This window comes from Suncus etruscus, chromosome 8 (genome assembly GCF_024139225.1).
Source record: "Suncus etruscus isolate mSunEtr1 chromosome 8, mSunEtr1.pri.cur, whole genome shotgun sequence".
NCBI classification, from domain to species: Eukaryota; Metazoa; Chordata; class Mammalia; order Eulipotyphla; family Soricidae; genus Suncus; species Suncus etruscus.
In genome coordinates, this window is record NC_064855.1 from 34,687,884 (window position 1) to 34,715,419 (window position 27,536).

The 27,536-nt window shown below is 39.6% G+C and overlaps 1 non-coding gene and 1 gene segment (V, D, J or C); one reads left to right on the top strand and one right to left on the bottom strand.

Annotated features, from left to right (window-relative positions):
• Positions 1–7: 7 nt before the first annotated feature.
• LOC126015870 (Ig heavy chain V region 1B43-like) lies at positions 8–27,383 on the bottom strand. The segment is given in 5 exon segments: positions 8–70; positions 16,133–16,168; positions 18,018–18,034; positions 26,893–27,255; positions 27,338–27,383. Coding segments are annotated over 5 exon segments (525 nt in total).
• On the top strand, positions 26,411–26,545 carry LOC126016592 (small nucleolar RNA SNORA51). The gene has a single exon (XR_007498383.1). It is a non-coding gene; the product is annotated as a small nucleolar RNA SNORA51 (small nucleolar RNA).
• Positions 27,384–27,536: the final 153 nt, after the last annotated feature.

A 27,536-nucleotide genomic window follows, 5' to 3' on the forward strand; every position in this document is an offset into this window, starting at 1 on the left:
CAGAGACTCAGCCCTGTGTGAGGAGACAGCTGGGAGCTCCCTCAGCCCAGAGTGGATTTGAGCCCAGAGCCTGACGAAGAATTTGCATAAGGTGAACTCCCCTTATTAATGGGCAACAAAGTCTGCCCATGATTCCCTTTCTCCTACTGGGGCACAGAACTCACACACCCTGTCTACTGGTTTTTAACAGTAGGTTAATGTGGCCCATTGAAACAGGCTATAGGATGGTCCTGACTTTCTCATAGTAATAATGTCAGAGGAAATGAAGTTATCGTGTCGTTTTCAATATGATGGTATTTCAATAATTTCATATAGGTAGTTCATTTTCCCATGTGAGGACCTTTAAGTAACTTCAGTATCTACCTTTTTAAAAAAATTTATTTTATTGAAACTATTGTGATCTACAAAGTCCTTCATAGTTGAATTTCAGATATACAGAGAGTCAGGGCCATTCTCACCTCCAGTGTTGACCTCCTTCCACCAATGAACCCAGAATGCATCCTGTACCACCTCCTTTTGTCCCCCTGGCCTGCCAGTATAACAGGCCCATTTAACTTTAGATTGTTAAAGTTTAGACCTCTTGATTCTATTGTTGTTGAGTTTGGCGTGGTGATTTAATTCTGCCCTTATTTTTTCTCCACCAATACATCTGAGACCACCTGGCCCCTGGACCCCAGCCTTTCTTTTTTCCATTGTTATTTTTTTTGAAAAATGCAAAGTATGTGGTAAAATAAAATAATTTGTGTCCCAAGGTTCTTTGAAAGGGATGAGAGCCCCTATTTAAAAGATAAAATATATTTATAGAAGATAAAAATATGGTGTGTGTTGCAGTTTTTTTTTTTCATAGACACAGTAAAAGATGGGAGAAATAGAAAGGGAAAACCTTTGGCCTAAAAGCATGGAGCCCCTATCCATGAACCATCATGCCATAAAACCAACTGCAGGCTTTGGACATACAAAGTTGTCTAGCCCCAAAATCTTTTCAAGTCCCAGTAAAAGTTCTCAATTCCAGTTGTTGTAGTCAGGTTTCTGTAGTTAGAGAACCTGGCTTTTGCACAGATCCTATGTTGAAGTCAAGGTATCATGGAGCACATTCTGGTCAGAATCTACCTTTTTTTATCCTAACTATGATTTTATTTAATCAGTGCCTGATATCTATATTTATTAAATTAAAAAAACATTAGGAAATTAATGTCCTCCCAGAACCCAATTTTTCCTATGACATATTTATGCTATAAGTTCTTCTAATTACCAATACATGATTCATGAAGGAGTTAGAATCCCTGACTCAAAGAACTGATGACTTAATATGTAGCCTGTTGTGCTTTTGCTTAGTGCAGACACATGTTGAAGATTATATTTAAATATGCCTAATACATATATTGACAGTCATTCTGACATTAGTTTTAGTTAATTTTTATTCATGAAACAAAATATGTAATTTTCACTATGTAAACTGGAAATTAGTGCTTGACTGCTCATGTTTGTTCATTCTTTTTTATCATACAGAATTTGACTCAGTTGCCTTGTTGTGCTCAATACTCTTGTCATCCTCCACTAGGCACATTTACTGTTGCTCCCTCAGTTGGTTCTGCCATTGTGTAAAAGTCTTCACTGATATTTCTGTGGAAATAATGTTTGCAGAGGAGTAAATTGAGACAAATATAAGGTTTTTGACAAACTTTCCTCATGCAATCAATTAATCTTTGATAAACGGTCAAGAAATGAAAAATGGAACAAGATAAGCTTCTTCAAGAAGTGGTGCTGAAGGGGCCTGGCGGTGGCGCTAAAGGTAAGGTGCCTGCCTTGCCTGCGCGAGCCTTGGACGACCGCGGTTCGATTCCCCGGTGTCCCATATGGTCCCCCAATCAGGAGCAACTTCTGAGCACATAGTCAGGAGTAACCCGTGATCATTACTGTGTGTGGCCCAAAAATAAAAAAATAAAAAAAAAAGAAGTGGTGCTGAAACAGCTAGTCAGCCACATGCGAAAAAAGCAAACTCAGACCTCCATCTAATACCATGCACAAAGGTAACAGCCTAATAAAATAAAGACCTTGATATCAGACCTTCAACCATGAAGTATATGAACATTTTGTGCTCCTTGGACATTGGCATAATTCATACATCACACACACAAACACACACACAGACACATACAAACGGACACACACACACAACCAAACCAAAACTCCCCCAAACAACTCAAGAACAATCAGTGCTGGTGGTATTTGAGTGGGGAGAAAGGAACTTTCTTTCACTGCTGGTAGGAATGCATACCCCTTGGTGTTGGTCCCAGATTCTTTTTCTGGTGACTGAGAAAACTGTCATCTTTATAGCTGTGCCGAGACTCTGGATTTAAGCTGTACAGACTGAAGATTTTTTTTTTTTTTGCTCTTTGGGTCGCATGCAGTGATGTTCAGGGGTTATTCCTGGCTATGTCCTCAGAAATCACTCTGGGCTTGGGGGACCATATGGGATGCTGGAGATCAAACTGCAGTTCATCTTAGGTTATCACATGTAAGTCAAATGCCCTATTGCTTGTGACCCTGCTCTGGCCCTCAGACTAAGGATTTTGACATGTGCTTCATTTTGGGATGCCCCTGCTCATGCTACATATTTGTGTGATCCCAACACTGGGTAGGGACATCTAGGTTTAGACATACAACCCAAGAGCAGTGAAGCCCACCCAGGTAGTCTCTGACCCTGCTCCTCTCCTCTCTGGTCCCTGGTGTGCAGAGCCTGAGCTCAGGAGTCCAGGGATGGTGTTTTATTGTTTCAATATATTTATTTAGGAACTATGATTACAAGGATGTTTGTAGTTGGGATTTAGTTATTAAAAACAAATAAAAAAAAAACTTCCCCTTCAGCAGTGCAACATTACCAGCACCAATGCTCTCCATCTCCCTCCCTCCCGTTTCCTGTATTCAACACAGGCATTCTATTTTCTCACTTCCATTGTCAGTGGTTGTCATTGTAGTCATTTCTCTAACTGGACTCACACTCTTTCTGGTAAGCTTCATATCATAGACTGGACCTTCCAGCGCCCATCTCTATTGTCTCCCTGTATTATAATAATGATGTCTTTTAAATTTTTTTTTATTTTTTTATTATGAGAACAAAGATGCAAAGAAAGAGGACAAGGTAAAGTTACAGTGGGCAGACAATCACCCATAAACAGAATTCTCAGAAGAAATCCGCTTGCTAACACCTTAATTTTGAACTTTCCGCCAAAGAACATTAAGAAAAATAAAACAGAACTCATGTACAATTATTTTGTCTCTCAAGTCCCCAGATTGTATTACATTATAACATTTCTTAGCAGTACACAAAGCAGTCTAAAGCCACAAAATTTATGTAACTCCTTTAACATTGAAGGCATAGTATTTTTTTTACAGTTCCATGCACATGCATATTAGTTTGTTAACCTCAAAAGTTTAAGTGGTTTTCTTAAGGTTTAGAATCTAAGGATCACCGCATAAAATGGTGTTACAGTGGCAATTGTTGTTTCTATAGGCTCAGCAAAATATGGGGAACATGGAAAGGAAAAGCCTTGACCTAAATACAAGGAGACCCTACCCCTGAAGTTTTCTGGTGTAAGACCAAGTCTAGGTTCCAGGCATACTAGGTTGTCCAGCCCAAGTCTTTGTCTGTACTTCCAATACACTTTTATTTTTCACACACTCTCTGTTGTTGGTGTCAGGTTTCTGTAGTTAAAGACCCTGGAATTTGCATATTCTACATTGAATTCAGGATGATGTGGAGTGTCCTCTAGTTTCACCTAATAATTAGAAGGCAATGCAGAGAGCCCTGTCCTGAAAGCAGGTCATTGTTGTTAAGTCTTCTGGGTGTTAAGGGAAGTCTCTTTTAAGTAGGTTGATGTGAGAGCAGTGGTAGTGTTTTCTCTGGTAGAGGATTGCTCCCAGGAGATGTTATAGACAACTTGGTTGTTTCATAGAAGGCTTCCCTGGTTCAGGGGTGAATAAAGAATGCCCATTCTTCTGAGGCCTGAGCCAGGTCATTATGTCAATGTTCAGCGTGTTAGGTCCCATTGCATTACAAGATTTGTGTGTTCCTATCTCTATTAGATAAGAAGTTGTTTGTATGTATAGTATTTTACTATTTTAATGTGCCTATGCAAAAGAGGAACAATGTCTCATGTTGTTATTTTGCCTATGGGGGCCGCTAGAACAAGTTCAACAATCCCCGTGACTTGGTTATAACATAAACATTAAACTGAGGGACTCTTACCAGAATTCCTTATTGAAGAGCTCACAAAGAGAACAGACAAAAGAGGGGAAAAGTCGTCTCAGTATTGAGAATATTTAGTAAGAGTTATCACTGTTAAGGAAATACATATAAAATATTCAAAAGACATATATGTGTCCCTTTTATGTCTTTTGAAATAGTTGGGGAGTGTTAAATACAGTGACCATTTTGGTCTGTGATTTGGCCTGTGCAGTACTGAAGTTAAAAATGGATAAATATTGGGTAATGATGGATGGGGGTGAGGAAGTGAAGGACTAAAAATGAGCTAGTAGGCGTGTGGGTAAGGGCAGAATACAAGATGGACATTCTGCATATGGAAAACATACCTTAATTATAGGGAATACTATTAATGTATACTGTACATTAAAAGAGTATATCATGCCCCTGTGCAATATTGAAAATGGAGACCAGTGAGACATTGCCAGTGACTGCTTTAGTGCAACCTAGCAACTCCCAGCACCCCCCCAAGCTAGGGACCCACCATCCTGGCTGCCTGGGATGGCACCCAGGGAAGACCTGGAGAATGGGGGAAGAAGAGAGGCATGGCTGGGGGCCTGCCAAGACTCCCAGCAACCCCAAGCTAGGGAGAGGGCCTTTGGCCTGGGGTCCACTCAAACCCCATGCTGGCTAGAGGTAGCTTCCAGATTAAGAAAGGATTCATTAGAGAACCAGAAGCCAGACATCTGCCCGCCCTCCTCCTTGTGCCCTTCCCCCCTAGTGCTGAAAGAGGGGCGGGGCAAGCCTAGGGGCCCCTTTAAGAGAGTCCTCCCAGAACCCACATTTCTGGTCACCTGGGAACAAGGGAAGGAATAGAGACCAGAGTATGAAGATTGGAATTGCTGGGGGTCTGCCAAGGCTACCAGCATTCCCAAGCTAGGGAGAAGGTATTCGGCCTGGAGTTTCCCAAATCCCATTCCGGCTAGAATATTGATGTCTTTTATTTTTCTTAAGACATATAGATGAGAGAGACTATTTTGTGTCTATCTAGCTCCCTCTGACTTATTTCACTTAGCAATAATAGTTTCCATGCCGATTCATGTGTAGTAAAATTTCATGATTTAATGTATTCTGACTGCACTGTATTCCATTGTGTAGATGTACCACAGTTTCTTTCTTTCTTTTTTTTAAACACCGTGACTACAAATATCATTGTAGTTTGGTTTTAGTCATACAAAGAACACCTCCTTTCATTAGTGCAACATTCCAACCACCAATGCATCCTATCTCCCTCCTCCCTCATCTCCTGCCTGTATTCAAGACAGGTATTCTATTTCTCCTACTCATTAACATTTTCATGGTAGTTGTTAGTGTTGTTTTTTTCAAACTGCACTCACCACGCTTTGTGGTAAGCTTCATATCATGAGCCAGTCCTTCTGGCCCTAATCTCTGGGGATCATAAGAATAATATCTTTTTATTTTTCTCAAAACTCATAGATTAGTGAGATTATTCTATATCTTTCTCCTTCCCTTTGGCTTCTTTCACTCAGCATAATAAATTCCATGTACATCTATGTATAGGAAAATTTCATGACTTCATCTCTTCTGATGACTGTATAATATTCCATTGTGTAAATTACCTAAGTTTCTTTATCCATTTATCTATTGAAGGGCATCTTGGTTGTTTTCAGAGTCTGGCTAATGTAAATAGTGCTGCAATGAATATAGGTGTGAGGAAGGGATTTTTGTAATGTATTTTTGTGTTCGTAGGGCATACCCCTAGGAGTGGTATAGCTGGATTATATGGGAGCTCAATTTCCAATTTTTTGAGGAATCTCCATATTGTTTTCCATAAAGGCTGAACTAGACAGCTTTCCCACCAGCAATGAATGAGAGTTCCTTTCTCCTATGTCCCTCCCAGCACTGATTGTTCTTGTTCTTTGTGATGTGTGCCAATCTCTGAGGTGTGAGATGGTACCTCACTGTTGTTTTGATTTGCATCCCCCTGATGCTTAGTGACGGGAGAATTTTTTTAGTACCATAGTTTTTTTAGTCACTTAACTGTTCTTGGGAATCTGGGTTGTTTTCAGAGTCTGGCTATTGTAAATAGCACTGCAATGAATATATAGCTGTGTAGAAGGCATTTTTTGTTGTGTGTGTGTGTGTGTGTGTGTGTGTGTGTGTTTTGTTCCTAGGGTATATCCCTAGGAGCTGTATAGCTGGATCATATGGGAGCTCAATTTCCAATTTTCTGAGGACTTTTCATATTGGTTTTCATCAAGACTGAACTAGACAGCATTCTCATTAGTAGTGAATGAGAGTTCCTTTCTCCCCATATCCCCACCAGCACTGATTGTTCTAGTTTTGTGATATGTGCCAGTCTCTGTGGTGTGACATGGTACCAAATTGTTTTGATTTTCATCTCCCTGATTATCAGTGACGAAGAGCATATTTTCATGTGTATTATTTCATTATCATGCTGTTTTAGTGACTATACTTCGTAATACAATTTAAAGTTTTTTTTCTTTCTTCTTGTATATGTGATGTGTGATGTTGATTGATGTTGAATCATCCTTGCATCCTGGGATGAAATCCATTTGGTCTTGGTGTATAATTTTTTTTGATGTAGTGCTGGATTCGGTTTGCTAAGATTTTGTTGGGGATTTTTGCATCTATGCTCATTAGTGAGATTGGTCTGGAGTTTTCTTTCTTGGCAATGTCTTTGCCATCTTTGGGGATGAGTGTGATATTTGCCCCAATAAAAGGAGTTAGGAAGGATTCCTGTGTTTTCAATGTTTTGGAAGAACCTGAGGACCAGTGGTTGTAATTCTTCTCAAAATGTTTGATAAAATTCACCTGTAAAACCCTCTGGACCTGGACTTTTGTTTTTGGGAGTTTCTTAATTACTGTTTCAATTTCCTCAGATGTGATTGGACTGTTTAGTCTTTCTATATCCTCCTTATTCAGTCTCAGAAGATGATCTATTTCCAGAAATCTGTCGGTCTCTTCAGGGTTCTCTAGCTTTAGTACAGTTGTTCATAGAATGCCCTCATGATGTCTTGGATTTCTTGGGGTTCTCTCCCCTTTCATTTGTGTTTCTATTTATTTGGGCGTTTTCCATTTTTTGTGTGAGACTTGCCAGCAGTATGTCTATTTTGTTTATTCTTTCAGAAAACAACTCTTGGTCTCATTGATTTTTTGTATTTTTTTCTTTGTTTCTATTTTGTTTATTTCTGGCCTGGTTTTTATTATTTCTTTTCTTCTGGCTCTGTTTGTTGTTGCTTTTCCAACTCCTTAAGGTGTCCTTGTAAACTGTTGATTTTGTCATATTCCTCTCTCCTGACATAGGTCTGTATTGCTATGAGTTTCCCCCTAATTACCTCTTTCGCTGTGTCCCCTAGATTATGACAGTTTTTCTCCTCATTAGCATTTGTCTCAAGGAATCTTTTTATTTCTTCCTTAATTTTCTCTTTGATCCAGCTATTGTTGAGTAGCATGTTGTTTAATCTTCAGATGTTGGATTTTCACTACAGTTTTTTTTTTATAATACATCTTGATCTCTGTTGCAATATGGTCTGTTGGGGTGTTTTTAATAATCCTTATGTTTATGACTTTGTGCAAGTTAGATAAGGTTTCATGTGCACTTGAGAAAAATGTATATTCTGCTTTCTTGGGTGGTGAGCCCTGTATAGGTCTGTTAGGCCTATTTCCTCTAATTCCTCATTTAGGGCTCTTATGTCTTTGCTAGATTTCTGCCTGATGGATCTGCCTAGCAGTGATAGTGGAGTATGGCTATTCCCTACTACTATCACATTTCCTTCATATGTTTCTCTAGATTTGTGAGCAAATACCTTACATATTTTGCTGGCTCTCAATTGGCATAAAAGTATTGATCAGGGTTAGTACTTCTTGGTCTAATGTTTCCCTGATCAGTAGTTATAGACCCTGTTGTTCTCTAAGCACTTTCTTTTTTATTTAATTAATATCTTTATTTAAACACCTTGATTACAAACATGATTGTGGTTGGGTTTCTGTCATGTAAAGAATACCCCCACTTTACCAGTGCAATATCCCCACTCCCAATGTCCCAGACATCTAAGCACTTTCTTGAGGTTGAATGCAATTTTGCCTGATATAAGAATGGCTTTCCTTATGTTTTCCATTGGCTTGAATAATCGATATTTTAAATTTTTATATTTAATTATGAGAACAAAGATGCAAAGAAGGAGGACAAGGTAAAGTTACAGTGGAAGGACAATCACCCATAAACAAAATTCTCAGAAGAAGTCCCCTTTCTGATATCTTAACTTTGAACTTTCAGCCAAAGAACATTAAGATAAATAAAACAGAACCCATGTACAATTACTTTATCCCTTAAGTCCCCAAATTGTAAAACATTATATTTCTTATCAGCACACAAAGCAATCTAAAGCCATAAAACGTATGTAACTCTTTAAACATTAAAGGCATAGTATTTTTTTAAACATTTTCATGCACATGCATATTAGTTTAAGTTAACCTCAAAAGTTTAGGTATTTTTTTTTAAGAAATAGAGTCAAAGGAGCACAGTAAAAACGGTGTTAGAGTGGCAATTTTTTGCATAGGCCCACCAAAATATGAGGGACATTGAAAGGAAAAACCTTGGCCTAAATATAAGGAGACCCTACCCCTGAAGTTTCCTGGCATAAGACCAAATCTAGGCTCCAGGCAAGCTAGTTTGTCCAATCCAAGACATTGTCTGAAGTGCCAACACACTTTTATTTTTCACACAGTCTCTGTTGTTGGTATCATGTTTCTGTATTAAAGATCCTGGAATCTGCATATCCTACATTGAAGTCAGGATGTGGAGCGTCCTCTAGTTTCACCTCACAATTAAAGGGCAATGCAGGGATCCCTGTCCTGTAAGCAGGTCATTGTTGTTGTTAAGTCTTCTCAGTGTTAAGGGAAGTCTCTTTTGATCAGGTAGATGTCAGAGCAGCAGTAGGGTCTTCCCTGGTAGAGGATTGCTTCCAGGTGATGTTATAGACACACTTGAATGTTTTGTGGATGGCTTCTCTGGTTCAGGAGTGAATGGAGAATACTCATTCTTCTGAGGCCTGTGCCAGGTCATTATGCCAATGTTCAGGGTGTAAGGTGCCATTGCACTACAAGATTTGTGTGTTCCAATCTCTATTAGATAAGATCTTATTTGTATGTATAGTATTTTTCTCATTTAATATTCCTATGCAAACAAGGAACAATTCTTTGTGGCATTATCAGCGCATACGGGGGCCATAAAAACAAGTCCAACAGTCCCCGTGACATGGTACAATAATAACCATTAAACTGGAGGACTCTTTCACCAAAATTCCTTATTGAACAGCTCACAAAGAGAAGAAAAGATAAAAAGTGGTTAGAATCGTCACTGTATAAGAGAATATTTAGTAAGACATATAGCTATCAGAGAAAAAACACAAAATATTCAAATGACATACATGTCCATTTTATGTCTTTTGAAATAGTTGGGGTTTGTTAGATCTAATGCACAGCTTTGAATTGCGATTAGGATTGTGCAGTACTGAAGTTAAAAAGAGTAATGTGCAAACTATACCTGCCCAGTGGGGCCCTACCTTGAAAAATTTGAGTGTTGCCTGTGGGTGTCTGTCTCCTGCCTGTCACATGAAACTGTTGGGAGTGGGCCGAAAAGAGGCTCCAGAAAACTCGCTCTCCCAGAAGCTCATTCTAGGGCGGGAAAAGCAAGGAACTGCTTCATAACGTGAAAACCGCTATAAGCAGTACTTTGCAGAAGCCAGGCCCCCTGCTTGTGACGTCAGGTTGGAAAAATCTACGAAACTACACCTGCCCAGTGGGGCCCGACCTTGAAAAATTGTGAGTGCTGCCTGTGTGTGTCTGTTTCCTGTCCTGTCACGTGAAACTCTTGGGAGTGGGCCGAAAAGAGGCTCCAGAAGACCATGGTAGCTCTGCTTGGCTATGCGCCGTGCACTCTTTCTAATGAAAGAACATCGCATCAAGAAGAAAAAATCAGACTAAGAACTGTGCTGGATCACTGAAGCGCAGAATTTTTCTCTGGACTGTCTTCTCTGATGCGTGCTCAGGCCTAAGATTTGATCCTGTGAGAAGCTTCATCCATGGAGGACTCCACTCCCTTGGAGGCAAGTTGACCCATCAGAAAGGGTGGAGCCAGAGGAGTGTGGCTGCGTACACCATTTAGCCAATAAACACCACCACAACACATAGAAAAACCAACAATATAAATGTGACAATGTGGAAACAATGCAGGCCAGCATCAGACATAGAGAATGAAGATGACAATTCTGATGACAAGATAATGACCAACCAACTAATCAACCTCTCAGATAAGGACTTTAGACAAGCAATATGGAAGATGCTCAAAGAAGTCAAAGAAACCATGGATCGAGTTGAACAGAACACTAACAAGAACCAAGAAAATATGAAGACAGAAATCACAAAACTCCAAACAGAAATAACATGTCAACTAACAGGCCTGAAACAGTCAGTAAACGAAATGTATGACAAAATGGATAAGATCTGGGAGAGGGTAACAGAAGCTGAGAATAGAATTGGTGCTGTGGAAATGAGATAAATAACAATTCCATACAGTGGGAGAGATTGGAAAAAAAAACTTAAAGCAAATGAACAGAAAATGGAAAAATTAGTCAAAGAATGGGAATAGATGAAAAGAGTAGTCTATGATAAACTCAATAGAAACAACTTAAGAATCATTGGAGTCCCAGAGACCCAGGAAGAAAATTTTCAGGAAGAATCAACAGTCAAGAACATCATTAAAGAGAAACTTCCAGAGCTAAAGAATATATGTGATCAAATCCTGTACCTCGGAGAGTACCAACCAAAAGAGACCCCAGAAAAAATACCCCAAAACATATCCTAGTCACAATGACAAATCCCACAGATAGAGACAGAATTCTGAAAACAGCAAGGTCAAAAAGGGAAATTACAATCAAGGGAGTATCCTTGAGATTTATAGCAGATTTGTCACCATAAATACTCTAGGCCAGAAAGCAGTGGTGGGATATTGTGACAAGACTGAATGAAATGAATGCTTCTCCTAGAATACTGTACCCAGCAAACTCACTTTCCTGTTTGACAGAAGAATACATGGTTTCACAGACAAAACACAGCTCAGAAACTTTACAGACTCAAAACCAGTCTTAAGAGAAAAACTGAAAGACCTAATTTAAGACAACACTAACAAAACACACACCAAATTTCGATATAAAGATGGCATTAAATCCCAGGACAATTCTTTCTCTCAATATCAATGGACTAAATGCACCAGTCAAGAGACACAGAGTGGCTAAATGGATCAAAAACCTCAATCCAACCTTCTGCTTCCTACAAGAAACGCACCTGAATAGTCAGAACAAACATAGACTCAAAATAAAAGGGTGGAAAAAATTATCCAAGCAAACAACACCCATAAGAAAGCTGGAGTGGCCATACTAATATCAGATAATGTAAACTTTATACTTAGGAATGTTGTAAGGGACAAAGATGGACATTTTATATTAATCAAGGGGTATGTAGAGCAGGAAGAAATCAATCACCTAAATATATATGCAGCGAATGAGGTGCCAGAAAAATATTTAATACAATTGTTGACAAATCTGAAAGATAATATCAATAACAACACAATAATTTTGGGGACCTCAACAAGGCTTTGTCAACACTGGATATGTCAACCAGACTAAAACCCCAGAAGAATATACTAGACCTGATGAGAGAATTGGAAGAAAGACGCCTAGTGGATATATATAGGACACTCCATCCCCTGAAACCTGGATGTACATTCTTCTCCAATGTACATGGGACATTCTCCAGAATAGACTATATGCTGGCACATAAAACATACTTCCATAGTATCAAGAGGATAGATATTTTGCAGGCTACTTTTGCAGACCTCAAGGCTCTGAAATTATTTGTGAATTCCAAAGCGATACAGAAGAAAAACTTTAACACCAGGAAGTTAAACAGCCTCATACTGAATAACCAGTGGCTCCGAGATGAAATCAAGGAGGAAATCAAAAGGTTCCTGGAAACAAATGATAATAAAGACACAAACTATCAGAATTTATGGAACACTGCAAAAGCAGTACTGAAAGGAAAATTTATAGCTTTGCAAGCACACATCAGGAAGGAAGAAGGGGCTTACCTGAGTAGCTTAATGACACAGTTCATAGAACTAGAAAGTGCTCAACAAAATATCCAAAAGTAGAGAGACAGAAGGAAATAAGAAAGCTGAGAGCAGAAATCAATGATGTAGAAACCCAAAGTACGATCCAAAAGATAAACGAAAGCAGAAGTTTGTTCTTTGAAAAAATAAACAATATTGATAGACCACTGGCAAAACTAACAAAGAAAGAGAGAGAAACTTGATAACTCGTATTAGGAATGAAATAGATCACTACTGATATGGCAGAGATTCAAAGGGTAATCAGAAAGTACTTTGAGAAACTCTATGCGACTAAAAATGAGAACCTGGAAGAAATGGATAAATTCTTGGACTATTATAATCTTCCATGGTTGAAGGAAGGGGATGTAGTATATCTAAACACCCCCATCACTATTGATGAAATTAAAACGGTAATCCAATGTCTGCCGAAAAACAAATGTCCAGGCCCAGATGGACTTACTAATGAATTCTTTCAAACCTTTCAAGAGGAACTTCTACTAATCCTGGCAAGACTCTTTTATGAAATCGAAAAAACAGGAACACTTCCAAATAGCTTTTATGAAGCCAACATCACCTTGATACTTAAAACAGACAGAGTTGCTACAAGAAAAAAAATTACATCCCAATATTGCTGATGAATTCCGATGCAAAGATTCTCAACAAAATCCTGGCAAATAGGATTCAGTGCCTCATTAAGAGGATTATCCGCTATGTTCAAGTAGGTTTCATCCCAGGAATGCAATGATTGTTTAACATCCGTAAATCTATCAACATAATACACAACATCAACAACAAGAAAAATAAAAATCACATGATCATATCAATAGACACAGAGAAACCTTTTGATAAGGTCCAACACCCATTCTTGATCAAAATCCTCAGCAGTATGGGAATGGAAGGACCTTTCTCAATAGTTAAGGCATTCTACCACAAGCCAGAGGCAAATATTGTCCTCAATGGAGAAAAACTGGAAGCCTTTCCTCTAAATTCTGGCACAAGACAAGGCTGTTCTCTCTCACTACTCCTATTCAAAATAGCTCTGGAAGTACTTGCTATGGTAATTAGGAAGATATAAATATCAAGGGAATCCAGATAGGAAAGGAAGAATTCAAGCTCTCGCTGTTTGCAGATGTCATAATACTCTATCTAGAAAACCCTAAAGTCTCTACCAAAAAGCTTCTAGAAAAAATAGATTCATATAGCAAGGTGGCAGGCTACAAAACTAACACACAAAAATTAATGGCCTTTCTATACACCAATAGTAATAAGGAAGAAATGGACATTAAGAAAACAACCCCATTCACAAGAGTGCCACACAAACTCAAATATCTTGGAATCAACTTCACTAAAACTGTGAAGTACCTATACAAAGAAAACTATAATACTCTGCTCCAAGAATTAAGAGAGGACACGATAAAATGGAAACGCATACCCTGCTCATGGATTCGCAGGATTAACATCATCAAAATGGCAATACTCCCCAAAGCATTGTACAGATTTAATGCGATCCCTCTAAAGATAGCCATGACGTTCTTCAAAGAAGTGGATCAGGCACTTTTGAAATTCATTTAGAACAATAAACACCCTAGAATAGCTAATGCAATCGTTGGGAAAAAGAATATGGGAGGAATTACTTCCCTCAACTATAAACTGTACTACAAAGCAATAGTTATCAAAACAGCATAGTATTGGAATAAAGACAGGCCCTCAGATCAGTGGAATAGGCTTGAATACTCAGAGAATATTCCCCAGACATACAGTCACCTAATTTTTGATAAAGGAGCAAGAAATCCTAAATGGAGCAAAGAAAACCTCTTCAGCAAGTGGTGTTGGCACAACTGGGTAGCCACTTGCAAAAAATTGAACTTAGAACCCCAGCTAATATCATGTACGAAGGTTAAATCCAAATGGATGAAAGACCTTGATATCAGACCTGAAACCATAAGATATTTAGAACAACACGTAGGTAAAAGACTTCAGGACATTGAGACTAAAAGCATCTTCAAAAAGGAAACTGCACTCCCCAAGCAAGTGAAAGCAGAGATTAACAGATGGGAATACATTAAACTGAGAAGCTTCTGCACCTCAAAAGAAATAGCTTCCAGGATCAAGAGCCCCCCACTGAATGGGAGAAACTATTCACCCAATACCCATAAGAAAAGGGGGTAATCTCCAAAATATACAAGGCACTGACATAAATTTACAAGAAAAAACATCTAATCCCATCAAAAATGGGGAGAAGAAATGGACAGACACTTTGTCAAAGAAGAAATACAAATGGCCAAAAGACACATAAAATATGCTGCACATCACTAATTATCATGGTGATGCAAATCAAAAGAACTGTGTGGTACCACCTCACACCCCAGAGATTGGCACACATCACAAAGAATGAGAACAAGCAGTCTTGACGGGGATGTGGAGAGAAAGGAACTCTTATCCAGTGCTGGTGGGAATGCCATCTAGTTCAACCTTTATGGAAAGCAATATGGAGATTCCTCCAAAAACTGGAAATTGAGCTCCCATATGACCCAGCTATATAACTCCTAGGAATATAATCCAGGAACATAAAAATACAATACAAAAAATCCCTTTCTTATACCTATATTCATTGCAGCAGTATTTACCATAAGAAGACTTTGGAAACAGCCAAGATACCCTTCAACAAATGAATGGCTAAAGAAACTGTGGCACATATACACAATGGAATATAATGCAGCTGTCAGGAGAGATGAAGTCATGAAATTTTCCTATACATGGATGTACATGGAATCTATTATGTTGAGCGAAATAAGTCAGAGAGAAAGAGAAAGATGCAGAATGATCTCACTCATCTATGGGTTTTAAGAAAACTGAAAGACATTCTTGCAATAATAACTTTCAGACACAAAAGAGGAAAGAGCTGGAAGTTACAACTCACCTCATGAAGCTCACCACAAACAGGGATGAGTTTATTTAGAGAAATAACTAAGTTTCGACTATCCTAATAATGAGAATGTACGAGGGAAATAGAAAGCCTGTCTAGAGTACAGGCGGGGGCTGGGTGGGGAGCAGGGAGATTTGGGACATTGGTGATAGGAATGTTGCAGTGGTAAGGGGTGGTGTTCTTTACATGAATGAAACTCAAACAGAATCATGTATGTCAGAATGTTGTTTAAATAAAAAAAGAGTAATGTGGTTTACTAATTGTTGGGGGGTAGAGAGAGGTAAGGAGTAAAAATAAGCTTTGTAGGGTGTGAGCAAGGGCAGAATACAGAATGGACATTCTGCATACGCAAAGCATAACCTAAGGATAGGGAATACTCTTAATATATATTGTCCCCCCGTGCCGTTTTGAACATGTTGGCTGATCAGAAATTGCCAGTGAAAATGTTAGTGCAACCGAGCAAATCTCAATACAACCCAAGTTAGGACCCACCTTGTCTGGCCGCCTGGGATGGCACCCAGGGAGGGCCTGGAGGCCAGGGGCAGAAGAGGGGAGGGCTGGGAGATATGAAGCTCCCAGCATACCCAAGTTATGGAGAAGGCCTTCAACATGGGGTCTCCCCACACCAATGCAGGCTAGAGTTAGCCTCCAGGTCAAGAAAGGATTCGGTAGAGAGCCAGAAGCCAGGATCTTCCCACCCTCCACCTTGTGCCCCTCCCATCCTAGTGCTGGGGAAAGGGCGGGGAAACCTTGCCACCCCATCCAGGAGGGACCATCACCCAACACTCACCTTGTCTGGCCGCCTGGAATGGCACACAGGGAAGGCCTGGAGGCCAGAGGCAGAAGAGGGAATGGCTGGGGCCCTATCAAGGCTCCCAGCAACCCAAGTTAGGGAGAAGGCCTTCTACATGGGGTCACCTCACACCCCATGCTGGGTAGAGCTAGCCTCCAGGTCAAGAAAGTGAATGATCTATTTCTATCCTTTAATTTTTAGCCTGTGCCTATCCTTTTTTTTAGGTGTGTTTCTTGGAAGCAGCACATGCCTGGTTTTGTTTTCTGATCCATCCCTCTACTCTGTGCCTTTTAATGGGGGGAACTTAGCCCATTGATATTTAAGGAGATTATCACCAGAGAGGGTTGTTGTGCTATTATATTGAGTAGAGTTCTTGTTGTTACAATTAGGAGTTTGGATTGTGTATAACATCTTTGAGAAGTTCATTGAGAGATGGTTTGGTTAGCTCAAATAGTGTGAGATTTTTTTTTGTCTAAGAATGTTTTTAGTTCTTCCAATAAAAATGAAAGCTTTGCTGGGTAGTGTACCCTAAGTTGGAAGTTTATTTCGTTCAGTAGTTTAGATATGGCACTCCACCATTTCTTGCTTGAATAGTTTCAAATGGAGGTCTGGTTTGATTCTTATGTCGCTTCCTTTGTATTTGAGGTTTTTCTCTCCCTTATTGCTTTAAAGAATTCATCTATCTCTTTGTTTTTTGCCAGTTGGATTATCACATGTCTTCGTGTTGGTATGTTAGGATCTATTTTATTGAGCTCTTTTTGCCTCCTGGATTTGTATGCTTTTATCTTTCCAGGGGGTAGGAAAATTCTTTGCTATTATTTTCTTCACTACTTGTCCTCTCCTTTCCCCTTTTTCTTCCCTTCTGGTATTCCTACAATTCATAGGTTATTTCTTTTATCTTTGTTCATTAGGTACCTAACTTTTTCCTCCAATGATTTGTTTCTTGCTTTCTTATTGACTTCTTTCTCATTGTTTTGTAGTTTCCCTCAAGTTTCTCTATGCGTTCTTCTAACTGTGAAATTCTACTATAATGGCTTGCTAACATGTTTTCTATTTCCCCTAATACCTATTATAGGGATTCTTTCATCTTCTGCAAAAGTTTTTTGAGTTGGTTGAATTGTTCATCTACAGGTTTCTTAACCTTACAGGCTAGTGATTCTTTGATTTTCCCTTTTTAGGGCATTCATTGCTGCTTTTAAGTTCTCATCTATTGGGCTCGTGTGTTTTGGTGGGCTCGGAAACTTGATAGGATTTCTCTCCTTTTGCCCAGATGGTAGTGTCTTCCTTAGTTTACCCATAGTTATTTGCATCTGGTGGTTTTGAATGTTGAGTTTTCTGGTTGTTTAATGAAGTGGTCTGTTGTACTGTTTATATTAGAGGTGCTTGAAGGTATATTCGATTTAGAGTTTATTTTTCCTTAGCCAGGTGGCTTGTCTAAGTATGATTGGGATATTAACAACTGCTTCAGTGTTTGCTATCTTGTTTTATGGACAATCATATTATCTGAGGAAATTGACTTAACGGTCTGAGCTGAACTGACCTATGTGTTGTAAGTTAAACTATCTCGTGCGTTCATGCAAATTGTGGTCCTGGAGAGGGGAGTGGGCAGTCTCAACTATGCCCAAAGGTCCCAGGCCAAGATTTGGGTACTTCCTAGTCTGACAGAGGGGGACAGAAGGTCTCAAACCTGCTCAAAGTTTCAGTGCCCAGATACGTGCTCTTAGCTGCCGGTGGATGGGTCCTGCTGGGGGAAAGAAAGGTCTCAAACCAGCCTATGTCCAGGAGCCCAGGTCCGTGCTCTTACTGGGGCCAGTGGAGGGGGTGTTGCAGAGGTGGTGGTTTTCAAACAGCCTAAGTTTTGGGCTACAGGTTGCATACTTACCAGGCCAGTGATGGGTCCTGAGGGGGGAAATGACAGTCCCAAACCGAAGCAGAGGTCCAGGCGCCCAGGTCCGCATGCTTACCAGGCTGGTGGAGGAAGGACCTGAGGAGGGGTGGAAGGGCAGTTCCAAACCAGCCAGATGTCTCTGCAACCCAGGTCTGCCTGCTTACCGGGGGCTATTAATCTATATTTTCAATCAATATTAAATAAGATGTATTTCTTCCTTCCAACCATCTGGCCTGACATAGAAGGAGTATTACTCCTTGGATATACACTAAATGCACTATCCTAAATTAAAATTGAGCTCTCATATAATCCAGCTATACCACTCCTAGGAATATACCTAGAACACAAAAATAGAAAACAAAAGGTCTTCCTCAAAATTATATTTATTGCAGTGCTACTTACATTAGCCAGACTCTAGTACATATACACAAGGAAAAATTGGGGGAATATTATGTAGCCATCAGGAGAGATGAAGTCATAAACTTTTCCCCATTATACTGAGTGAAATAAATCAGAGGGAGTGAGATAGAGTCAGAATAGTCCCAACCTCATCTCTGTGTTTTAAGAAAATAAAAGACATTATTTTAATAAGTGCCCAGGGACAATAGAGATGAGTGCTGAAAGGACTGGCTCCTATATGATGATCACCACACAAAGTGGTGAGTGTAGTTAGAAAAATTGCTACTCTAGAAATTACCATGACGGGGCCGGAGAGATAGCATGTAAGTGGGGCGTTTGGCCTTTCATGCAGAAGGTCATTGGTTCAAATTCCCCGGCATCCCATATGTGTCCCCCCGTGCATGCCAGGAGCGATTTATGAGTGTGGAGCCAGAGTATTCCCTGAGCACTGCCTGATGTGACCCAAAAACAATAAAAAGGAAAAAAAAAAAAAGAATTGACATGACAATGTTAATGAGTGAGAAATAGAATGCCTGTCTGAATAAAGAAGTGGGGGGTATAAGTGATGGAATGTTGCACTGGTGAAGGCAGGTGTTCTCTATATGACTGGGACACAACTACAATCATGTATGTGATCAAGGTGCTTAAATAAATATGTTTTTTTAAAAAACGAAAAATAAGAACCAACCATCATTCTATCATGTAGATCCTTCTTTCAAAAGTAAAAAGAGAATTGTTACTGGAATAAAAGTCCCCACTGGTCTTCTCAGGAAAATAAGCAAAATTTAGAATCTCAGAAACAGCATTTACATTAAGTAAGCCTTAGTATTTGTGGGCTGTTCTAGAAAAAATTCAAAATCATTAACATGTAGCGATGTTTGTTAGAGCATGTTTACTGCAGCATCAAGGAAGTACCATGGAGAGGTACAAACCTAGTGCAGGACTCTTTCCTTCATTTCTGTTGATCCAGGCTGTTCATTCTCTGAGTTACTTCATTTATGTTTATAAATAATAATTTTATTATTTTCTTTAGCCATTGCCATTTGTTGAGTCTTCCTTAAATGGCTTCAGTTCATTTATCATTGGTGACAATTGTTGCTACTGAGATCAACCCCAGAAATCGTCAAATTTTTCTGATGAGTCTGAGAACTTTGCCTAGACTTTTGCCCCTGTATATAGAAAGGAAATTAAAAGTCTTCTTTCTCTTTATTATTGTGGGGCTCTCAAGAGTTTTATATAAAACACTGAGTACCTGGATGATTTGATTAGTGAATTTGAGGAGGGAAGAACAAGGTGAAAATATAGTTACACTATATATTGAAATGTATTTGTATATTTAAATAAATAAATAAATAAAACCAGTTCCTTACAGGCTATTTCCATACCTTGTCCTGTAGGACAGCTCTTACTTCCTTGGAGCAGAGACCGCAATCATGTCCCCAAGAACCTCTGAAACTCCAAGTCTCTCTCACCAGTTTTTTTGGCCTGGGTTCAGAGCCACTTCCCTTCACTATGTCTCTTGCACGTAATATATGCTGTGTTCTCAGTTTACTCAACTGTTCATTTTGGGGTATACTTGGCTTTTTGTAGGTGATCTCTGTGATGTTGAGCCAGAATGCTGGAGCCCATATACCACCAATCCAATCTAATCCTTTCCAGGGGGCCTGACAGGCCCAGTATTACCTTAGTACTGGTTAGAGAGATCCCAGAGACTGAACAGGGTGAGGGACAGTGTCTGAGAGGGCATCACCAGGTTTGGTGCAGACTTCAGAAGCAGTACCTAGGACAGGACACCTGGGGACAGAGAGCCCTGTGGTTTAGTAGCACCGTCCCCACCTTTTCATGTCTCTTTCCAAGGATACTCACATCCAGGAGCTGCCATAAGAAAGAAGAGAAGCCAGAGTTGAGACATGTTCCTATCCCTAAAATCCATAATCCTAGACACGTGTCAGGGAGAGAGAACCCAAATGGGAGTGAGTGTGGACCCTGTTTTTAACCCTGGGCCTTAGGAAAAGATTGCATTGGTGTGACAATGTAGACATAGGAGAAGACCTACAGAGGCTGGTTTCTGTTTCTGTCTCTCCTGGAGGGAGTTGCAGCCTGGGGTCAAAGTACTTTTAGGCCTCTTCTTTGTGTCTGTGTGTGTGTGTGTGTGTGTGTGTGTGTGTGTGTGTGGTATGTGGAAAATATTAGCTTTATTCGGTGACAAGACTCTTATTGCCTCTTCTTGAGGTAGTTCTCAGTACCCAGAAACATGCTGGAGGAGCTCTCAGTAAATACAGTTTCCTCAAAGGGAAACAGCAGATTGGGGAGGACAGTCCCCTGTACATCAGGTCTCTAATCACCAAATCCACCATCAGTGGGGACTCTCAACTGTAATGTACTTGCTCCCACTTCTCTTTGTGTTTTCTCCTTTTCTCCCAGCATATATTATAAAATTTGGGCAATAATCAGTGTAAGTGTCCCACTCTGTCTAATATTCATACATATATGAAACAAAGGGGTAATTACATAAATTGAAGAAAGGAACTAAAATGCAGTTAAGAAATATTTTTATATGCCTTCACCATTGGGAAAACCCTTTCAGTGGGGGCCCTCTTTTATCTTATCTGCTACTTCTTACAGAGAAATTTTATGAGATCAATACAGTCCAGACTTCTGCATCCACCACAATTCTCCCCTTCCTTCGTACAAGCTTAGCCTGAGTAAATGCAGAGTTTGGGGTCTGTTGATTTAATATAAAGTAATATAGAGTCTAAAGTCCATGCTGTCACGTGAGGCCTTTTCAGCATGCACAGTGCCTGTTGTCCCTTCAGGGGGACAGGTCTGAAGATGCAAGTGTAGTAACAGTGGAAAAATAGTCACAAGCAGTCAGTTTAAAGTTTCTTCAGAGAAAGCTTAGGGTTTCTCTATAGCCCTATCAGCCATGTACTGACTGCACCATGTCTGCCTAGCTCTTCTCTCTTCAGGAGCTCTCTTGTCTTCTTTTCAGCTGCTCTCCATGTTTCATCTCTTCCCCTTTCTTCTCTCCAGCTGGGATATAGTTTACTCTTTGTTCCAAACCTCAGACCCTTCCCAGATGTAGGTAGGTCTGACCATCCAGATCATCTACTGAAATACAAAACCTCACAGGATCTGCCCACATATTTTTCTTCCTTTGATGATAACAATGATAATGACTCATTCTAAGCAATAAATATTGTTTGATGATGTGTTTTGGCTCTTAGTGTAATGGGTTCTTATGCCAGGGACCCCTGCTTTTCTCCATTATGTTTTTATTGTTCTTTTAAACAGTGTGGTTCCCCTGCTTTAGATCATCTTACCCAGTCCATCTTCCCCAGCACAGTGAATTCTCAAAGGTGAACCTAAATTATGGACAGTCACATTATCCTTTAGTTTTTTTTTTTTAATACTTATACTCTTCATCTGGGAGCTGCTTTAATCCTCAATATCCAATGTTGTTAATAGGATGTTACTTCTCAATGATAATTGTTTGTATGGGGAAAGTGAAGATGACTCTGCTGAAGTGCCTTATTTATTGTCTGAGTGGCCTGTCTAAGAGTTTCTCTTCCTGCTTTGTCGTATTGACAATCCATCAGCCAGAGGGTGATCATAAATCACAGGCTCCTTTTCTTGAGTGTCATCACTAAGAAAACACAATCCTAAGATATTCCTAGAAAAAAAGCTAGGAGGGTGTAGATATGGAAAAAACTGTTTTGTTTGAGAATTTAACCTATGAAACCTTTACAGTCAAGCCTCATAAGCAGTGATTCCTAGAAATTAAAATTTAGAGTACCTGTTTCAAGTTTTCTTTCTTCTTTTTTAATGTGTAATCTCATTTTATTAATATCTTTATTTAAACACCTTGATTACAAATATGATTGTAGTTGGGTTTCAGTCATGTAAAGAACACCCCCCTTCAACAGTGCAATATTCTCATCACCAATGTCCCAGATCTCCCTCCTTCCCACCCCACTCTCTCCTGTACTCTAGACATGATTTCTACTTCCCTCATTATTCACATTATTATGATAATTCTCAGTGTAGTTATTTCTCTAAATGAACTCACCACTCTTTGATGTGCGCTTGTGTCATGAGCTGGACCTTCTAGCCCTTCTCACTTTTGTCTCTGAGAATTATTGAAAAATGTCTTTTATTTTTCTTAAAACCCATAGATGAGTGAGACTGTTTTATCTCTCTCCCTCTGATTTCAGTCAGCATAATAGATTCCATGCCCATCCGTGTATAGAAAAATTTTATGATTTCATCTCTCCTGACAGCTGCATAATATTCCATTGTGCATATGTACCGCAGGTTTTTTTTTTTTTTTTTTTTTAGCCATTTATCTGTTGAAGTGTATTTTTGTTGTTTACAGAGTCTGGCTATTTTAAATAGTGCTGCAATGAATATAGGGTGTTAGGAAAGAATTTTGAATTGTGTTTTTGTGTTCCTAGGCTATATCACTAGGAGTGGTATAGCTGGATCGTAGGAAGCTCAATTTCCAGTTTTTGGAGGAATCTCCATATCGCTTACCATAAAGGTTGGACTAGAAGGCATTCCCACCAGCAGTAAATAAGAGTCCCTTTCTCACCACATCTCCGCCAGCACTGCTTATTCTCATTCTTTGTGATGTGTGCCAATCTCTGGGCGTGAGATGGTATCTCATAATTGTTTTGATTTGCATCTCCCTGATGATTAGTGATGTGGAACATTTTGTCATGTGCTTTTTGGTCATTTGTATTTCTTTTTTGAGGAAGTGTCTGTTCATTTCTTCTCCCCATTTTTTGATGGGATTAGATAGTTGTTTTAACTACAAGAGATATTGAAAACAGCCATTCTATCTTTAGTTTCAATTTATTTTATTTTGTGAAACAAGATATGTCAAATATCACTATGTAGACTATAAATCAATAAGATTCTGTTCAGAATTGTTTAGTTTTTTCTATCACACAGGATTTTCCTTGACTCAGATGACATATTGTCCTCACCCTTGAGATTAAACACCTGGCACAGTCTCTTATTGTTGTTCTCTCAAGTGCCTCGCCATTGTTTAAAGTCTTCAGTGACATATATATATATATATATATACATATATATCCTATATATATTATATATATTTTTGAGGGGCTACAACCAGTGACACTCAGGAGTTTCTCCTGGCCATATGCTCAGAAATTGTTCCTGGCTTTGGGATCATATGGTATGCTGAGGGATCAAACCACTGTCTGTCCTAGGCTAGAGCTGGCAAGGCAGATGCCTTACCACTCTGTGCCACTGCTCCATACCATTTAGTGATATTTTTGTGGATCAAATGTCTGGGTTGGAGTGAATGATGACCTATAAATATTTCTGCCTGACATTCACCAAACCCCATTTCCTTTACTTACTCAGGAACACCCCTTGGTTTAGGACTCAGGTCCTTATTTGAGTCATTGACAAATCTTATGTGTCAGGATCTGATAATAAAATCCATTCTTACTGGAACCTTTCAACTACAGAATTGCACTTACCCCCATTTTCTGATGTGTTTGCTACTGTTCTTCCACCATGTACAGAATTGGGGCAAAAATAAATGTAACTGACCCACTCTGTCAGATAATCATACATTTCCAAAAACACTTAGCTCCATAGGTGGAGGAAAGGCACTTTATAGGTAATTTAGGGGAGGGGGCATATTTCCAGATGCTAGAACCATAGGAAATAATCTCTTGGTGGGGATTATCTCTGCCACTTGTCTCAGAGAAAATTTCTATGAGATTAATATATTCCAGAGACTTCTTTCCCAGATACAGTTCTCCATTTAAATATGTACCAGCTTAGCTGAGTTTTCTGATTGTGTTCTCTTAGCTTTATCTATTCTATATTTGAGTTCTATGATAATCTTCCTTCCTTGCCACCTAATAAACATATGACTGGTATAAATGGTACCATTGGGGGAGAAAGGCAAACAAAAACAAATAGGAGGAGTATATCTAGATGTTATAAATATCTATTTATAAGAAGTAAGGGAAAAAAAGAAAAAGAAGAAAAAGGTAACAATACAAATACAAAAAATAATAAGGGAGTAACAATAAAAGTACAAAAAGAATAAAAAAAGAATTAACCAAAACCGAAAACCATTAACTATGGCATAAAACAAACAAACAGGGGCCGGAAAGATAGCATGGAGGTAAGGTAAGATAGCATGGAAGGTCAGTGTTTGGAATCTCAGCTTCCCATATGGTCCCCTGAGCCTGCCAGGAGAGATTTCTGATCATAGAGCCTGGAGTAACCTCTGAGCGCTGCCAGGCGTGACCCCCCAAAAGAACAACCCCCCCAAAACAACAAACAAACACCCTCCAATCCAACAACAACAACAAAAACTAAACAAAGAAATATAGACCATCAAATTTTTTTGATGATAATATATATATAATTTTATTATTTTTTAATATTTTTCTTTAAACAACTTTATTATATACATGATTGCGTTTGGGTTTCAGTCATGTAAAGAACACCACCCATCACCAGTGCAACATTCCCATCACCAATGTCCCAAATCTCCTTCCTTCTCATCCAACCCCCGTCTGTACTCTAGACAGGCTTTCTATTTCCCTCGTACATTTTCATTATTAGGATAGTTCAAAACGTAGTTATTTCTTTAACTAAACTCATCCCTGTTTGTGGTGAGCTTCATGAGGTGAGCTGTAACTGCCAGCTCTTTTCTCTTTTGTGTCTGAAAGTTATTATTGCAAGAATGTCTTTCATTTTTCTTAAAACCCATAGATGAGTGAGACCATTCTGCATCTCTCTCTCTGACTTATTTCACTCAGCATGGTAAATTTCATGTACATCCATATACAGAAAAATTTCATGACTTCATGTCTCCTGACAGCTGCATAATATTTCATTGTGTATATGTACCACAGTTTCTTTAGCCATTCATCTGTTGTAGGGTATCTTGGCTGTTTCCAGAGTCTTGCTATGATAAATAGTGCTGAAATGAATATAGGTGTAAAACAGGAATTTTTGTATTGTATTTTTCTGTTCCTAGGTTATATTCCTAGGAGTGGTATAGCTGGGTCATATGGGAGCTCGATTTCCAGTTTTTGGAGGAATCTCCATATTGCTTTCCATAAGGGTTGAACTAGGCGTCATTCCCACCAGCAGTGGATAAGAGTTCCTTTCTCTCCATATTCCTGCCAATACTGCTTGTTTCATTCTTTGTGATGTGTGCCCATCTCTGGGGTGTGGGGTGGTAGGTACCTCATAGTTGTTTTGATATGCATCTCCTTGATGATTAGTGATGTGGAGCATTTTTTTATGTGTCCTTTGGCCATTTGTATTTTTTCTTTTTCAAAGGATAGAGGAGTTTGCATGGGGAGAGAAAGGGGATATGATGGAGTGTTAGAGAAGTGTATGAGAGGATGGGCAGAAGTGAGAAAGGGCAGAAGTGAGAATCAACAGCGAGATTCAACAGAGAGATTCAGCATCAGATTATGCATCAGCAATTGAGCATCATTAAAGAAGAAGCAGCAGTAGCTTTAGCAAAGGGAGTTAGTGAGCTAGGATGCCTGGAAAAAGAAGCTGAAAAGAAGAAAGAAGCTAAGAGAGCCAGAGGAGTAGAGAAGCAGCGCTAGGAAAAGGCATAGAAGCCATTTGAGGAAATGTATATGTTAGGTTAGGACCGTGAAATAAAGCTGGGTAACTCCTGAAGCTTTATCTAACTGCTCTATGAATCTCTCTGCACTCTTCCTGCAACCTTCAGACCTGCCAGTTCCTAGGGGATGCAGGAATCTAGTCGAGTACAGAAAGGCCTCCTCACTATCCCCACACCAACTCTAGGACTCTTAAATTAATATACTAAAACACCCCACACAGACCTGTATGCTAGACAGGTTAGGGAGGAAGAACACTTGGGATATTGGTCATGGGAATGTTGCACTGGTGAATGTTTTTATGTATATTAAAAAAATAAAAAGAAAAGAAAAAGAAAAAAGAAAAGATAAGGCCTCCCAATTCTTATCACAGGCTGTGTTCTTTACACTAACTGTATAGAAAGAGGAGGTACAGTAAATGTACTTCATATACACCTCAACCCAGTCCCTTTATGCCTGGTCTGTATTATGAATTGGGGGACAAAAATATAGTAAAAGACCAGTGGTCCTTACAAAATGGCATCTCTCTTTGTTCAGAACCTGAAAGAGGCTGCCTTGTGGCCTTTTCAAAATGGCTTTCCTCCTTGTTCAAAAACCTGCTTTTAACAATATCTGAGATTTACAGGGTACTGACAGAATTTAATAAGGAAAAAATCTAACCCCATCAAAATGTGGGGACAAGAATAAAAGCACTTAGAAAGCTTCAATAGATGAAAACCAAGTTGTCCATAGTAAAGCAATCATAGATCTTTCAGCTGTTGTCCTTTCAGGTGCTGCCTCTACTTAATAGGTTTTGAACGCCCCCTGGTGCCAGCCATCTCTTGAGGCTATACTCCTATCTTCCTCAGGTTTGTGTCTGGGCTTGCACTGACTTCCTCTCACTGTGTCTCTTGCACAGTAATACAGAGCTGTGTCCTCAGGGGTCACAGAGTTCAGCTGCAGGGAGAATTGGTTCTGGTTTGTGTCTCTGGAGATGGAGATGCGGCTCTTCACAGATGGGCTGTAGTTAGTATTTCCATTATAACATATGCGCCCCAACCACTGTAGGCCCTTCCCTGTAGGCTGGCGGATCCAGCTCCAGCAGTAACCACTGGTTGTGATGGAAAATCCAGAGACAGAGCAGGTGAGGGAGAGTGTCTTGGAGGGGGTCACCAGTCCTGGGCCTGATTCCTGCAGCTGCACCTGGGACAAGACACCTGAAGACAAAGAGAATAAGTCACTGTCAGTCCCTGCAGTCTCTCCTTTGCTAGAGTCCTGGGTGGTCTCAGGGACACTCACCTGGGGCAGCTGTCACAAGGCAGAGGAGAAGACCCCACAGTCTCATCTTCTTCTGGCTCAAAGCTCTGCCTTCCCCAGAGACTCAGCCCTGTGTGAGAAGACAGCTGGGAGCTGCCCCAGCCAGGGTGGATTTGAGCCCAGAGCCTGAAGAGGAATTTGCATAAGGTGAACCACTCTTATTAATGGGTAATAAAGTCTG